The sequence below is a fragment of the Theropithecus gelada genome, chromosome 12 (genome assembly GCF_003255815.1).
Source record: "Theropithecus gelada isolate Dixy chromosome 12, Tgel_1.0, whole genome shotgun sequence".
In the NCBI taxonomy this organism is placed as follows: domain Eukaryota; kingdom Metazoa; phylum Chordata; class Mammalia; order Primates; family Cercopithecidae; genus Theropithecus; species Theropithecus gelada.
Genome location: NC_037680.1, coordinates 117653323 through 117669754, shown reverse-complemented (window position 1 = coordinate 117669754; position 16432 = coordinate 117653323). Strand labels below are relative to the sequence as shown.

The window sequence follows — 16432 nt, the reverse complement described above, 5'->3', positions numbered from 1 at the left end:
GTGGCATAATATGTCATCATAAGCTGGGCGCAGTGGCTCGCGCCTATAATCCCAGCACTTTGGGAGACTGAGGCGGGTCGATCACAAGGTCAGGAGTTTGAGACCAGTCTGACCAATATGGTGAAATCCCGTCTCTACTAAAAATGCAAAAATTAGCCGGGTGTGGTGGCGGGCACCTGGAGTCCCAGCTACTCAGGAGGCTGAGGTAGGAGAATTGCTTGAACCCGGGAGGTGGAAGTTGCAGTGACCTGAGATCGCGCCACTGCACTCCAGCCTGGGCAACAGTGAGACTCCGTCTCAAAAAAAAAAAAAAAAAAAAAAAAAAAAAGTCACCATATGCCTATATGGCAATTGAGTTATTCCCTAAGTTGCAGAAAAGACATAAAATATAAAACATACAATTTTAGGAGTCAATCAGGTAAATGTTTTTATAGGCTTTGGATTTATAACCCTCTCTAAACTAACACCAAACACAGGACACTGAGGAAAGACATCTATCTGCCAATACAATAGTTATGATGACCTAAGTACCATAAAGAAAGCTGAAGATGGCAAGGCGCAGGGGCTCACGCCTGTAATCCCAGCACTTTGGGAGGCCAAGGCGGGCGGATCACGAGGTCAGGAGATCGAGATCATCCTGGCTAACACGGTGAAACCCCGTCTCTACTAAAAATACAAAAATATTAGCCAGGCATGGAGGCGGGCACCTGTAGTCCCAGCTACTCGGGAGGCTGAGGCAGGAGAATGGCGTGAACCCGGGAGGTGGAGCTTGCAGTGAGCCGAGATCACGCCACTGCACTCCGGCCTGGGCGACAGAGTGAGACTCCGTGACAAAGCAAAGTATTTGCAACACAATGACATACTAAGGTTTAGTATCATTCGTCGATAGAATCTCCTGAAGTTAATAATAAAAGGGCAAATGCACTGGACTAAAGCTAGCAGAAAGTATCATGAGTAAACGAAAGGAGAAAGTGGTTGAAAACAGAGGCACCAGGGTTAGACTCATCTGTAATTAAAGGAATGCAACTGAAACCTAATGAAATGGCCATCACTAGACTGAGGGGTGGAGAAAGTGGGCCCAGGCCAGGCACACATGCTGGGAGGGAGGCACACAGCCTCTTCCTGAGCAGCCCCTGCCTGTGCCCCCCACTCCTTGCAGCTCACACCCAGACAGCCTTGGGTCAGGGGTGCCAAGCTGGCACAGGCTGCTTGTGCAAGGCACTGCCTACAGGAAAGCATTCTCTCAAGAGGGCCGAGGAAGCACAGCTGTGGCACAGAGCAGGCCTGCGATGTAATCCAAATGGCATCACTTGGCTTAAATGAGCGGGCAGCATCTGCCAACAGAGCATCTGAGAGGGTCCTGGGGATGCCCCTGTGCCAGCAGGGAAGTGGGCAGATGGGCTCCATGCCAGCATCAGACACCGTGAGGGTGGAAACTTTCCTGCCAAATGTTTCTCCTCCCCTGGCGACTGCCTTTGGTCACTGTGATGCTGCCTTTCCCCTGGGTTACTGGGAAGAGGGTGGGGGCCCGCGCAGGGCAGTGCTCGTCTCAGTCCACCCTCCAGGCCCTGAATGTCAGCTTGAAACAAGTCCCATATGGCAGGGGCAAGATGCGCCACGTTGGTGAACTGTCTATTGCTATCCTCCACCGATTTTTCTATTAAATTGCTTTCTTTCACTTTAAAGAGCTTTTTGTATGTCGTAGAAAATAACCTTAACCTTTCAGGTGACCAATGGACTCTTTCATCATGCAAAATATATGCACTTTTTTTTTTTTTTTTTTTTTTTTGAGACGGAGTCTCGCTCTGTCGCCCAGGCTGGAGTGCAGTGGCCGGATCTCAGCTCACTGCAAGCTCCGCCTCCCGGGTTCCCGCCATTCTCCTGCCTCAGCCTCCCGAGTAGCTGGGACTACAGGCGCCCGCCACCTCGCCCGGCTAGTTTTTTGTATTTCTTAGTAGAGACGGGGTTTCACCGTGTTAGCCAGGATGGTCTCGATCTCCTGACCTCGTGATCCACCCATCTCGGCCTCCCAAAGTGCTGGGATTACAGGCTTGAGCCACCGCGCCTGGCTTATGCACTTTTTAATAAAATTAGATACATCTTTCTTTTTTCACTTCTGATTTTTATTTTTTATTTTTTTGATATGGAGTCTCACTCTGTTGCCCAGGCTGGAGTGCAGTGGCATGAGCTCGGCTCACTGCAAGCTCCACCTCCCGGGTTCACACCATTCTCCTGCCTCAGCCTCCCCAGCAGCTGGGACTACAGGTGCCCACCGCTACACCCGGCTAATTTTTTGTATTTTTAGTAGAGATGGGGTTTCACGGTGTTAGCCAGAATGGTCTCGATCTCCTGACCTTGTGATCCACCCACCTTGGCCTCCCAAAGTGATGGGATTACAGGCGTGAGCCACCACACCTGGCCACTTCTGATTTTTAAATCTTGGTTAGGAAGCTCTCCATGATATCTTCTTTTTTTTTTTTTTGAGATGGAGTCTCGCTCTGTCACCCAGGCTGGAGTGCAGTGGTGCTATCTTGGCTCACTGCAAGCTCCACCTCCCAGGTTCACACCATTCTCCTGCCTCAGCCTCCCCAGTAGCTGCGACTACAGGTTCCCACCACCCTGCCCGGTTAATTTTTTTTTTTTTGTATTTTTAGTAGAGATGGGGTCTCACCATGTTAGCCAGGAGGGTCTCGATCTTCTGACCTACCGTGCCTGGCCTTTTTTTTTTTTTTTTTTTTAAGATGGAGTCTAGCTCTGTTGCCAGGCTGGAGTGCAGTGGCACGATCTCAGCTCACTGCAACCTCTGCCTCCCTGGTTCAAGCGATTCCCCTGCCTCAGCCTCCCGAGTAGCGGTGACTACAGGCATGTGCCACCACACCCAGCTAAATTTTTGTATTTTAGTAGAGACAGGGTTTCACCATGTTGGCTAGGATGGTCTTGATCTCCCGACCTTGTGATCCGCCCACCTCGGCCTCCCAAAGTGCTGGGATTACAGGCATGAGCCACTGTGCCCAGCCTTATTTTCTTTTTTTGAGATGGAGTCTCACTCTGTTGCCCACGCTGGAGTGCAGTGGTGCGATCTCGGCTCACTGCAACCTCCACCTCCTGGGTTCAAGCAATTCTCCTGTCTCAGCTTCTCGAGTAGCTGGGACTACAGGTGCATGCCACCACGCCTGGCTAATTTTTGTATTTTTAGTAGAGATGGGGTTTCACCATATTGGTCAGGCCAGTCTCGAACTCCTGACCTCAGGTGATCCACCTGCCTCGGCCTCCCAAAGTGCTGGGATTACAAATGTGAGCCACCGTGCCCGGCTGCATGTGGTATTTTTAAGGCTCTAAACACCCTACAGAAAACTTGTACAAAACACAGCTATCTCAGCAGTCTTGAGAGTGCCTGCTGCCATCACAGGCTGGTTGCAACTGCATTCTACAAGAGTCTTTGACAACCTGACAGATAACACTGTATATCTCGTTGTTTTAGTATATTTTAAAAATTAATGAGATATGGTCAGGCACGGTGGCTCACGCCTGTAATCCTAACACTCTGGGAAGCCGAGGCAGGCGGATCATTTGAGGCCAGGAGTTTGAGACCAGCCTGGCCAACATGGTGAAACCCCCTCTCTACTAAAAATACAAAAATTAGCCAGGAGTGGTGGTGGCAGGCACCTGCAATCCAAACTACTTAGGAGGCTGAGGCAGGAGAATCGCTTGAACCTGGGAGGTGGGGGTTGCAGTGAGCTAAGATGGTGCCTTTGCACTCTAGCCTGGGTGACAGAGCAAAGCTCCGTCTCAAAACAAAAAAAAAAAAAAAAGAGAGATAGGAAATGCTTTATGTATTTATAAGCAACTGTTACTTCTTACTCTGTGAATACCCCTAGTTTTCAAGTGGTACCTCTGTGTGAGCTGTTTTTAATGTAAGAATGTTAGCCCTGCATCTGACACATGTGGGTAACATATTTTCCAATGTTATCTGTAGCTGGCCTCCACCCAGTTGGCCAGCCTTTTCTATGTTCCTTCTGTTCATTCAAATATGTTTTGGGCATTGGTTGGGCATGGTGGCTCACACCTGTAATCCCAGTACTTTGGGAGGACCAGGAAGGAGGATTGCTTGAGCTCAGGAGTTTGAGACCAGCTTGGACACCACAGTGAGACCCTGTCTCTACAAAAAATTTAAAAATGGTCCAGACGTGGTAGCTCACTCCTGTAATCCCAGCACTTTGGGAGGCCGAGGTGGGCTGATTACCTGAGGTGAGGAGTTTGAGACCAGCCTGGCCAACATGATGAAACCCCATCTCTGCTAAAAATACAAAAATTAGCCAGGCGTGGTGGCGTGCACCTGTAATCCCAGCTACTCAGGAGGCTGAGGCAGGATAATCATTTGAACATGGGAAGCGGAGGTTGCAGTGAGATTGCATCATTGCACTGCAGCCTGGGTGACAAGAGCAAAACTCCATGTCAAAAAAAAAAACCCACAAATGTAGCCAGGTTTACGGGTGCACACCTGCAGTCCCAGCTACTCGGGAGGCTGAGGTGGGAGAATCACTTGAACTCAGGAGGTCAAGGCTTCAGTAAGCCATGATCACGTTACTGCACTCCAGCTTCGGTGACAGAATGAGACCCTGTCTCAAAAAAGAAATGTATCAGGCACTATTCCAGATGCTGGTAAGACAAGAGTGAACAAAACAATATTCATACAGCAGAATATTATTTGGCCTTTTTAAAAAGAAAGGCAATTCTGACACACGCTACAGAATGGATGAATCTTCAGGTCAATATGCTGAGTGAAGTAAGCCAGTCACAAAAGTAAATACTGCATGATTCCAGTGATATGAGGTTTGTAATCAAATTCATAGAGACAGAAAGTAGAACGGTCATTGTCAAAGTCTGGGAAGGGGAAAATAGGGAGTTATTTTTTAATGGGTACAGAGTTTCAGTTTTATAATATGAAAAGAGTCCTGGAGATGGATGGTGGTGATGGCTGTGCACCATTATGAATGTGCTGAATACCAGTTACTGTACACTTAAACATGGTTAAGCTGGTAAGTTTTATTTTATGCATGTTTTACCACAATAAAGAAATTGGGAGGGAAAACAAAGTAAACCAAACACAAATTTTCCTGCCCTTATGAGGTTTATATTCTACAGTGCGGGAGACAGACACAAAAGTAAAATAAATAAGTAGGACTTCTGTTTCAAGCCATGACAGAATAGCTGGTGCTGGGCTCCTGCCTTTGTCACAAGCTACTAGAAAATAGGATAGAATAGGCCGGGCACAGTGTCTCATGCCTGTAATCCCAGCACTTTGGGAGGCCGAGGCAGGCGGATCATGAGGTCAGGAGATTGAGATTGTCTTGGCTAACACGGTGAAACCCCGTCTCTATTAAAATACACAAAAAATTAGCCGGGCATGGTGGTGGGCACTTGTAGTCCCAGCTAGTCAGGAGACTGAGGCAGTGAACCCGGGAGGCGGAGCTTGCAGTGAGATAGTTCTACTGCACTTTAGCCTGGGGGACAGAGCGAGACTCCGTCTCAAAAAAAAAAAAAAAAAAAAAAGAGAAAGAAAATAGGAAAATAGGATGGAATATATGAAATAATTGTTTTTATACATTGGACAACAAGCAACACAGAACATTGATTCTTGAGAGACAGGAAACAAATGAGGTGGGCGGTGTGGTCATCCTGGCCTTCTGCCTGGCCTTCTGCCTGGAGGAACTTTCAGGACCACAAGGAGGCGGAAGCCAAGCAGAGCTTGGTGGCCACAGCGAGTTGAGATGGTGATTGTAGTTTGGGGAGGCAAAGGGAGCTGGAATGCATAGATAGGAGTGAGCTATGTAGGGAAAAAGCCTCCAGAAATCCACATGGTGTCCTCCTGAATCCTGGACCGAAGATGAAGCTGTGCTAGGCAGCGTGAAAAGCTAAAGGCTGGTCGAAGAACGACTAGGGAGTCCCGAGCTGCAGAATGCCCAGAGCTCACCCACAGCAGCTCCATGTTTGTGTTCCCACCAACCACAGTGGAGAGAACTTAAATACCCAGGATTTTCACTAGAGATCCCAGGAGGGCCACAGCTTCAAAACAGCTCTAGATTAATCTTATGGGATAGACTATTTAGATGTGCTCTAATAAAGCTTAAAAACAAGCCTCAAAAGGATCAAGCTGTAACTTAATTGCCTGTCAGAAAAAGTCCAATATGTTTTGAAGGAAAACAACATAAGTTCGACGTTCAACAATTGAACACCATAAAGCCCAGGATCTAATAAAAAATTACAAGGCGTGAAGAAGGAAGGACTTAAAGGAAAACACAAATCTAATGAAGAGAGAAAAATAATCTACCCCCCCCCCCAAAAAAAAAGCTAAATGTTCTTTTAGAGTTGAGAAAAATACAACATCTGAAATAAAAAATTCATGACATGGGCTTAACAGCAGATAGGATACTACAGATGAAAAGATCATGATCTGAAGATTTAACAACAGAAATTACACAAACAAGCACAGCAAGATGAAAGCCCAAGGGGTGGAGCTGGGTGGAGGAAATGGCCTCGGGGCCTCCCTAGCACCAGAGGAACATGCATAACTGGGTTTTCAGAGAGAAACGGGGGTCGGGGAGCAGGGGCAGGAACCGTTTCAGAGAAAATAATTTCCAGAAGCTTTCCACATTTGATGAAAACCATAAATTCACAGATCCAGTGAACCCTAACACATCCAAGAAAATAAACTACACCATGGCACATTCTATTCAAGTTGCAAAAAACAAAACAAAGTAAGAATGATTAAAAAGACCATTTAAAAAGCAGCCAGAGGAAAACAGATGATAAAAATGACTGCTGACTTATTAGAAATAATGCAAACCAGGGCCATGTGTGGTGGATCACACCTGTACTCTCAGCCCTTTAAGAGGCTGAGGCAGGAGGACTGTCTGAGCCCAGGAGTTCGAGACCAGCCTGGGCAACATGGCACGATCCCGCCCTTTTTTTTTTTTTTTTTTTGAGACAGAGTGTTACTCTGTTGCCCAGCTTGGACTACAGTGGCACCATCCTGGCTCACGGCAACCTCTGCCTCCTGGATTCAAGCGATTCTCCTGTCTCAGCCTCCCCCGTAGCTGGGACTACAGGCACGTGCCACCACACCCAGCTAATTTTTGTATTTTTAGTTGAAACAGGGTTTCGCCATGTTGGTCAGGTTGGTCTCAAACTCCTGACCTGAGGTGATCCACCTGCCTCGGCCTTCCAAAGTGTTGGGATTACAGGCGTGAGCCACCACGTCCGGCCCCATCTCTATTTATTTTTAAAAAATATTTTTAAAAGAATAAAAATTTTATAAAGGAGAAATAATGCAAACTAGAGGATGAAGGAATAAAGTATTGGCCGGGCGCGGTGGCTCAAGCCTGTAATCCCAGCACTTTGGGAGGCCAAGACGGGCGGATCACGAGGTCAGGAGATCAAGACCATCCTGGCTAACACGGTGAAACCCCGTCTCTATTAAGAAATACAAAAAACTAGCCGGGCGAGGTGGCGGGCGCCTGTAGTCCCAGCTACTCAGGAGGCTGAGGCAGGAGAATGGCGTGAACCGGGGAGGCGGAGCTTGCAGTGAGCTGAGATCCCGCCACTGCACTCCAGCCTGGGCGACAGAGCGAGATTCCGTCTCAAAAAAAAAAAAAAAAAAAAAAAAAGGAATAAAGTATTTAATGTGCTTAAAAAGGAAAAAAAAAAAAAAACCTGTCAAGCTAGAATTGTGTATCCATAATATTAAACTTCAAAAATGCAGGCAAATTAAATAGATTTTTCAAACAAATAAAAGCTGAAGGATTGGTTTACTGCAGAATACACAACGACAAAAAAACAGAATTCTTCAGGTGGAAGGGAAATACCAAGTGGAAACTGAGATCCACACAAAAGAATCAACAATGCCAGAAATGGTAAAATAAGTGAATTTTCTTGTTTTTAAATTTTTTTTTTTTTTTTTTGAGACGGAGTTTCGCTTTTTTGCCCAGGCTGGAGTGCAGCGGTGCGATCTTGGCTCATTGCAATCTCCACTTCCTGGGTTCAAGTGATGGTCCTGCCTCAGCCCCTGAGTAGCTGGGACTATAGCATGTGCCACCGTGCCCAGCCAAGTTTTATATTTTTAGTAGAGACAGACCATGTTGGCCAGGCTGGTCTCAAACTCCTGATCTCAGGTGATCCACCCACCTCGGCCTCCCAAAGTGCTAGAATTACAGGCATGAGCCACTGTGCCTGGCCATTTTTAAATTTCTTTAAAAGATAAGGTATCATGGGAATCATAAGATATTTAAATGTAAAATATACAGATGGTGATAAATTAAAAATCCATTTTTAAATTCTAATCACTAAAACAACCCTCCCTTCAAACAAGCAACAAGAAAACACTAGTACAGAGGTATAGCAAATAAGCCAATAATAGAGTTAAAATAGACTGCCAAAAATTAAAAAAAAAATCTCACTCCAAAAAGTAGGCAGGAAAGAGTAAACAAAGAATAGATGAGACAAATAAAAAGCAAATACTAAGATGATAGACTTAAACTCAACCATTTCACAAAATGTAATTAAATGTAATTATATTAAATGTAAGCAGTCTAAACACACCACTTATAGGCAGAGATTGTCAGACTGGACAAGAAAGCAAGACCTAGTTACATACTTTTTACAAAAAAACACATTTTAATTATAAAGGCACAGGTTAAGAGTAAATGGATGGAGAAAGATTCCATGAGAGCGCTAATCATAAGACAGATGAAGTGGCTATGTTAATAACAGACAAGATATACTTCCAGGACAAGGATAAAGAGGACAGCAATAAAGAAGAACATTTCACATGATAAATGGATCAATTCATCAAGAAATCCTCAATCCTAAATATGTATGCACCTGATAACAGACTTTCAAAATACAAGAAACAAAAACTGATAGAACTGAACGGAGAAATGGATCCACTGCCAATTATAATTGGAAGGTTTCAACATTCTCCTCTCAGTAATCAGAACAAGTAGGGAGAAAAATCAACAAACACAGTATCTGGGTTGTCAGAAACTTTAAGACTGGTTTTCTATTTCTGCTTTAGAGACTAATGATGTGCATCTCAAATGTGATATGAGCATGGAACTGAGTTTGAGAGTTCCTGGTCTGCAGCTTTCCTTCCTGGAATGCAATTCTTTACCTGTAAAATGGGGTAATATGATCTTATCCACATGATTGCTGTGATAATTGGATCAGAATGGAAAGAGGTATAGACACTATAAAGCACTGTGCAAAATCTGGCTTTTTTTTTTTTTTTTTTTTTTTTTTACTATTTTTGGTGGTCTAAGGAACAGGATTCTTCTGTGTCACAGGGTCAGGCACTATCTGGCCCCTAGTGATGGATCACCAGCCTGCCTGCCTCCCTGCTAGCTGTGGTGCCCAGGTTGGCCCCTGCCTGTGGTCTCAGTACTGTGTGCCCCATGCTCTGTTCCTTGGCAGGGCATGCAGAAGGAATCGTAAGCTTCAGGAACATTGTTTCCGTATCAGCTCATTTCCCAAACCTGCTCCCTAATTTTTTGCCAGGTGCCCTTTCCCTATTACCTAGGTCCTCTGTCTCTGGACTCCTTATTCCTGTTGTTTGGTTTCTTTGTGTGGTTCCCTGGCTTCTTTGCCAGCTCCCTATGCGCTGATCCAACCAGCCTCCCACCAGCCACACCTTCCTTCAAGGGTGGGCTGCACATAGACCCACCTGGACTCACTGAGGCTCCCCCTGGCCTGGGACATCTTTATCACCTGCCAAATTCTGACTCGCATCTTCCCAGACATGCTCTGGTATCACATCATGACACTACTCAAGACCCAGTGCCACCAATAAGGGGCAAGGAACATTTGCAGCAGGCCATCTGTGTTCTAGGGAAACTTGGATGACCTTTTAAGATGGGGAAAGGAGAACGCACAGGACATAAGCAGGGTCAGCAGCACAGCTAGAGGAGAGACAAGGAAGAATGATGCCTTACACTCTGCATGAATCCTGGATTAGACTGAATGTATCTGAGGACACTACTACATTCACAGCATCACAGGGTGACACCTGCGCCATAATCTCTGCAGGGGCCACATGCTAGGGGAAAGGCAATAAGCCTTAGGAGAATTCTCCAAGGGAATCCTAATACTGAAGACTTCAACTCGGGGATCATTTCCCAACCCGTTTAGAGGAAGTGCAAAAACTTATTATATTCTGTTTCTCTTCCTGCTGACACCACAACGCTACTCCTGAAACCATACCTGTGACGAGACAAATACAAGGCAAATTCCAAGATGGCTAACTGCAGAAACCCATCCAACATTTCCTTTTGTGGTGCTGGAATATAGCTGCAGGGAATGTGTCTGCCTCTCTGCTGAGGTTTGGAAACCATCTGGTCAAATGACAATTTTAGGTTCTACCCATACCTAGATCAGGGCTTCTCCAACCTCTGTGTGTACTGCAATCACCTGGAGTCTTGTAAAGCAAAGATTTTGACTCAGTTTGCATCTGGGCTATGGTGGGGCCCAGGATTTTGCATTTCTTTTTTTTTTTTTTTTTTTTTTTTTGAGACGGAGTCTCGCTCTGTCGCCCAGGCTGGAGTGCAGTGGCCGGATCTCAGCTCACTGCAAGCTCCGCCTCCCGGGTTCCCGCCATTCTCCTGCCTCAGCCTCCCGAGTAGCTGGGACTACAGGCGCCCACAACCGCGCCCGGCTAATTTTTTGTATTTTTAGTAGAGACGAGGTTTCACCGTGGTCTCGATCTCCTGACCTTGTGATCCGCCTGCCTCAGCCTCCCAAAGTGCTGGGATTACAGGCGTGAGCCACCGCGCCCGGCCCGCATTTCTTACAAGCTATGTCAAGGCTGCTGATCTGTGGCTCATGCTCTGAGGAGCACAGACAACACCCAACACAAGTCTACAAAGGCGCCCACCCCAAATCTCATGGCGGACGGAGCCACTCAGCAGGAAGGCTTACAGGAGATTCTCGTATTCACTCATACGACATTTTAATCAGCGAGACCAGTTTAGTCGAAGTGTCATCAACCCCAGCGTATATTAAACTTACCCAGAATTCTTGCAGCTCTGTTAGATGGCTGATATTTTCAATCTTTTTGATTCTATTTGATGCAATGTCCAACATCGTGAGTTTGTTCTAAAAGGAAATAAAATGTTTCCTGGATTACCTCTGACCAACGTGATTTGCATGACCACACAGGCAGTGTCAAGTGCTGACCTTAGGGCTGCAGGTGCACTACCCTCTCTGCCCTCACAGGATAAGGGCATGCTATGGAGGGTGACGAGACCTGCCTGCTTCCTGCAGCCCTCCCTGGGACAGTGTTTCCATCAGAGCCTGCCCAGCTACCTCCTTGAGCTTTCCTGATCGCTGGAATTTGAGACTGTGTCAGACTCCAAGCCCAGTGCTCTCAGATCCCTGTCCATTGAGGCCCCTGGTGAGACTGATGGTCCCAGGAAGAACCAAGTAACCCCCTGACGCTCTGAAGAAAGGCTGACAATTGTAGTCACATTTACTTAGTGCTCATCACAAGGAAATGTACAACCAAGTAATCTTCAAAACAAAGTTCCTCCTTTCATTTAGGGATGAGGAACTTGGGGCTTAGTGGGGCTAAGAATCTGCCCACGTGCATAGTAGCAGTGGGAAAGCAGGACTCTCGGATCCCAAGTCTAAACTCTTGTCTCGGAAGAGGCTGCCAGGAGCATGAGTGCAGAGAAAAGACCCGTGCTGAGGACTGGGTGCTGAGGACTGGGTGCCGAGGACTGGGTGCTGGGCCTGCTGAGCATCTGCTGCAGGGTGTGTGTCCCCACTGGGAGACAAAAGTGTGTTTTTAGGATCTTTTACTTTGAAAATGCACATCAGTTACTCACTTTCCAATACACATTATCTAAGCCTGGGTAATACTTTTGTTTTTCATCAAAACGAAAATGTTTACAAGCTGTCCGAGAACCTCTGACAAAGTTCATTCCCTTCTCTGCCCTCACGCTCTGCTCCTTCCTAGTCCCTTCCTTGGTTTTCTACTGCATTTTTGGTATTCCAATTCCAAAGCCTTCCAAGTTTTAAGGGAAAGTTAAAAAATGTCTCAAAAGCAGACACTCCTCCCCGCATCTCCTCGAAACGTACCCAGCCAGTAGCTTGCCCAATTCAAAAGCACTATGGCTGTGGCCTGGGAGCTTCTCTGGCTATGCCACCCTTGCTGCCTTGGCACCCAGCGCGCCAGCTGGCACCAGCTGTGCGTGTCAATTCTGATGCCACTCTCCAGCAGGCTATGCATGGCATGCTACCTAGGAGGTGCCTTCAAACCACCCCATCTTGGTGCCCTGGTCAGGTCTGCTCACAGAGTATCAGGCTCCACAGTGTGCGAGGGAGGAGCTCAGTGGGGCAGGTTCAGAGCAAAAGGACTGCAGGAAAATGTTGCAGAGGACGCGACCGTGGGCAATCCAACAACACATCGCCTGGCGGTGGGGCTGGAACAGGCCTCTCTAGCAGACAGCAGCTCTTCCCCACACTCTGCACCGTTCTGAGATGCTCATGGTCATCTGGTATGCAAGCCCAGAAACTGGCAAAATGAAAGTGGCCTGGAACACACGCAGGATTTGAGCCTCGTGAGGTCCAAGTACTAAGGCTCAGCACGAGGGGCAGAGTTGGTGGTGGGCTCTGGCTGTCAGAACCGGTCCCACATCTCTGAGTTCAGAGATCCAGGTATGCACTCAACACTATTTCACGTTTTTCTAGGGGAGTTGGACAATGTTGTGAAAACTCATCCAAAGCAAACTAGTAAGAACTGCTTAAGAAATAGAAAAAAAGAACGGAACAGGGTGAGGAGAGCAGGCACACCAAAGGGCATGACACAACGCCACAGAAACGACACCTGTCAGGGACCACTGCAAACATATTCTAGACCAACAGGAGAGCCCCGAGCTGGAGGAGACACTGCAGAACGAGACAGGAGTCATGAGACACTGGGTTGGGGGGCGTCATCTAAATTCCCATCTGGGACAAAACTACATTTACTTTATTTCCCACCATAAAAATAAATTCCAGATAAATTAAGAAACAAAACTTAGGAGAAAGTATTTGTCTGATCTTTAGTTGAAAAAAATGGCAGAGGAAAGACTGTTACATTTGATCACGATGAAGATTACAATAACGTCATTACCTTTAATACAAGCATTTTTTTTTTTTTTTTCTGTTTTGTTTCAAAGGCCCAAGAATAATCTGGTGGTTAACCAAGCTCACAGTGTAGCACTTCCACTGGTAAAATTCTGAGTTATACTTCTTTCCAGTTTTCCTGAGACTGGCTGCTTATTTGAACTGTGCTGCAGATTGTCTGTCTCCTGGTGGATGCTTGGTGGAGACTGCGGGGCCTTGGCTCGGGGAGGCCAGGGTGCAGGAGGGCACCAGGGCTCCCTTGAGCATGGGCTCCCTGCTGCGCACCCCGCCCAGCCCCAACCCCAGCCCCTGCCACACAGTCCTCAGCGCCATTCCATTGCAGGCATGTCTCTAAACCACACAGGTGAACACTTGGTTTGCATGCTAGTTTTATAAACTTTTAATTTCAGTGCAAAGTCAAAGGAAGGTGACTAAACTTTCCACAGGCAAATGTGAATTTTTCCAAAATTTTATGCAGGTGTTGGTGAAATTTACTGATGCCAACTAGGCCCTGGGGTTGAGGCACAAAGGCCTAATGAGATTGAAACACTATGTTTACAGACCAATCTGGTTATATTTGATGGCAATTTAACGAAACAGAAAAAAACAAGTAAAATTGAATGAGAAAAAGTCTTTTATTTGTCTTGAACACTGCACTGGGGCAGAGTAGGGTGAGCCTGAGGCAGCTGAGGAGGGTGGGGGCTCTGTGAGCACACTTCCACTCAGTATGTGAGGCTGTCCTGCACCTGAGTGAGAAGGGCCAGGGAGGGCGGGAGGAGCATGGACAGGTGTAGACAGCAGGCAGTGCAGAATGGGGGAGGAGGAAGCTGTTCATACTGTAAGAGGAGGAGGGGGCTGGGACTGAGAGCTGGTCCTGTGCTCTCTGTGGGCTGGAAAGTAGGGGCTGAGGCCAGTGGGGCCATGGGCAGAAGGTCAGTGGCCTAGAGGAGTGCCAGTCACCCTCATACAGGGCCCTTTATGAGCAGGTTGGGTTTTTTTTTTTCAAATCCTGCAAAATGCCTGCAGTGACGGTGGGTGTGCAGTGGATGCTGCCCCACTGAGGGAGCCTATGGAAGCCTGTGCTGAAATTCCACATAAAGCGTCAACCCTTCAAGGCACACTCAGGGCAGAGGGCCGACAGGCACACACAGCTCCTGCGCTTTTCAGTGTAAGGAGGGGTCCCTTAGTTTTTAGGATGGGAAGGTCTTTCTGATAAACCTCCAGAGGCAGGGCATCTTCCTGACACTGGCCCAAGAGGCCCGTGTGTGCTGGCTTGCCAGGTGCCTGCCCGCCTGGTGCCCACCGCCCACACAGCCCCAGACAGACAGTGGGTGTCTTACATTGTTCTCCAGGCCCTCGATGACCTCGATGCCATTGTGGCTAAGGTACAGCTCCCGCAGGTTCACCAGGTTCTGCAGACCCTCGATCTTGGTCAGCCGGTTGCTCTGCAAGAGGGAGAGCACACAGCTGTCAGAACAATACAGAGGGTACAAAATGAAACGGCTTTTAGGAAATGAGGTTTTGTGTTATCTTGAAGAATTCTAAGAATAGAGCATTTCACTTAAAACATGCTAGAATGGGGCCGGGCGCGGTGGCTCATGCCTGTAATTCCAGCACTTTGGGAGGCCAAGGTGGGCGGAATCACGAGGTGAGGAGGTCAAGACCATCCTGGCTAACATGGTGAAACCCTGTCTCTACTAAAAATACAAAAAATTAGCCAGGTGTGGTGGCGGGCGCCTGTAGTCCCAGCTACTCGGGAGGCTGAGGCAGGAGAATGGTGTGAACCCGGGAGGTGGAGCTTGCAGTGAGCCAAGATTGCGCCACTGCACTCCAGCCTGGGCGACAGAGTGAGACTCCATCTCAAAAAACAAAACAAAACAAACATGCTAGAATGGGACTCATGTAGAGAGAAAAAGAGGATCAAAATTTTGAGCCTGCTGTACTGAGCTAAAATTCATGCATGGGAATTACGTTTTTTATATAAAGAATTCATTGTTAGACCAGGTGCGGTGGCTCTCACCCATAATCGCAGCACTTTGGAAGGCCAAGGCAGGAGGATCACCTGAGGTCAGGAGTTTGAGACCAGCCTGGCCAACATGGTGAAACCAGTTTCTACTAAAAATACAAAAAATTAGCTGGGTGTGGTGGTGCACACCTGTAATCTCAGCTCCTTGGGAGGCTGAGGCAGGAGGATCGCTTGAACCCAGGAGGCTGAGGTTGCAGTGAGCCGAGACTGCACTGCACTCCAGCCTGGGCAACAAGAGCACAACTCCATTTAAAAAAAAAAAAAAGAAAGAAACAACAAACAAAAAACAAACTCATTGTTAAAAGATATACTTGGTGAAGGTTTACCTGATTTAATAATTTTAAAGTGTAAAAATTCCTGAATATTTTAAAGTAAATTGATTATAATTTCCTATTTCTTTTCTTTTTTTTTTTGAGATGGACTCTCGCTCTGTCACCCAGTCTGGAGTGCAGTGGTGAAATCTTGGCTTATTGCAACCTCTGCCTCCTGGGTTCAAGCAATTCTCCTGCCTCAGCCTCCTGAGTAGCTGGGAGTATAGGCGCCTGCCATCATACCTAATATTTATTTTGGTATTTTTAGTAGAGATGGGGGTTGCACCACGTTGGCCAGGCTGGTCTTGAACTACTGACCTCAAGTAATCCACCTGCCTCGGCCTCCCAGAGTGCTGGGATTACAGGCATGAGCCACCACGCCCGGCCTCTACTTTCTTTTAGTACATACTACAACTCACATTAAACTCAAATAACTTTTTTTTTTTTTTTTTTTTTGAGATGGAGTCTCGCTTTGTTGCCAGGCTGGAGTGCGGTGGACCTACCTTGGCTCATTGCAACCCCTTCCTTCTGGATTCAAGCACTTCTCCTGCCTCATCCTCTTGAGTAGTGGGGATTACAGGCGCCTGCCACCATGCCTGGCTAATTTTTGTATTTTCAGTAGAGATGAGGTTTCACCACGTTGGCCAGGCTGGTCTCGAACTCCTGACCTTAAATGAACTGCCCGCCTTGGCCTCTCAAAGGGCTGGGATTACAAGCATGAGCCACCACACCTGGCCTAAGAACTCTTTTTTATATTTTTAAGTTTTTTAGAGATGAGCTCTCGCTATGTTGCCCAGGCTGGTCTTGAACTCCTGGGCTCAGGTGATCTGACTGCCTCGACCTCCCAAAGTGCTGGGATTACAGGTGTGAGCCACTGCACCAGGCCAAGAACTTTCTTTTTTTTTTTTTTTTTTTTTTTTTTTTTTATTCTTAATTT

The 16432-nt window shown here is 47.0% G+C and overlaps 1 protein-coding gene across 6 annotated transcripts in view; it reads right to left on the bottom strand.

Annotated features, from left to right (window-relative positions):
- The window catches only part of PPP1R7 (protein phosphatase 1 regulatory subunit 7), a 46525-nt gene that overhangs the window by 15335 nt on the left and 14758 nt on the right, over positions 1-16432 (bottom strand). For 2 of the 6 annotated variants that reach the window (XM_025405536.1, XM_025405537.1), the window contains 2 exons: positions 14499-14603; positions 11059-11145 (listed from right to left, as the gene is read on the bottom strand). In XM_025405536.1, coding sequence (XP_025261321.1) covers positions 11059-11145; positions 14499-14603 — 192 coding nt within the window. Of the gene's footprint in view, positions 1-3614; positions 3620-5304; positions 5378-11058; positions 11146-13774; positions 13905-14498; positions 14604-16432 lie in introns of those variants that run through there. The other 4 variants (XM_025405539.1, XM_025405542.1, XM_025405540.1 and 1 more) reach the window with 3 other exon arrangements.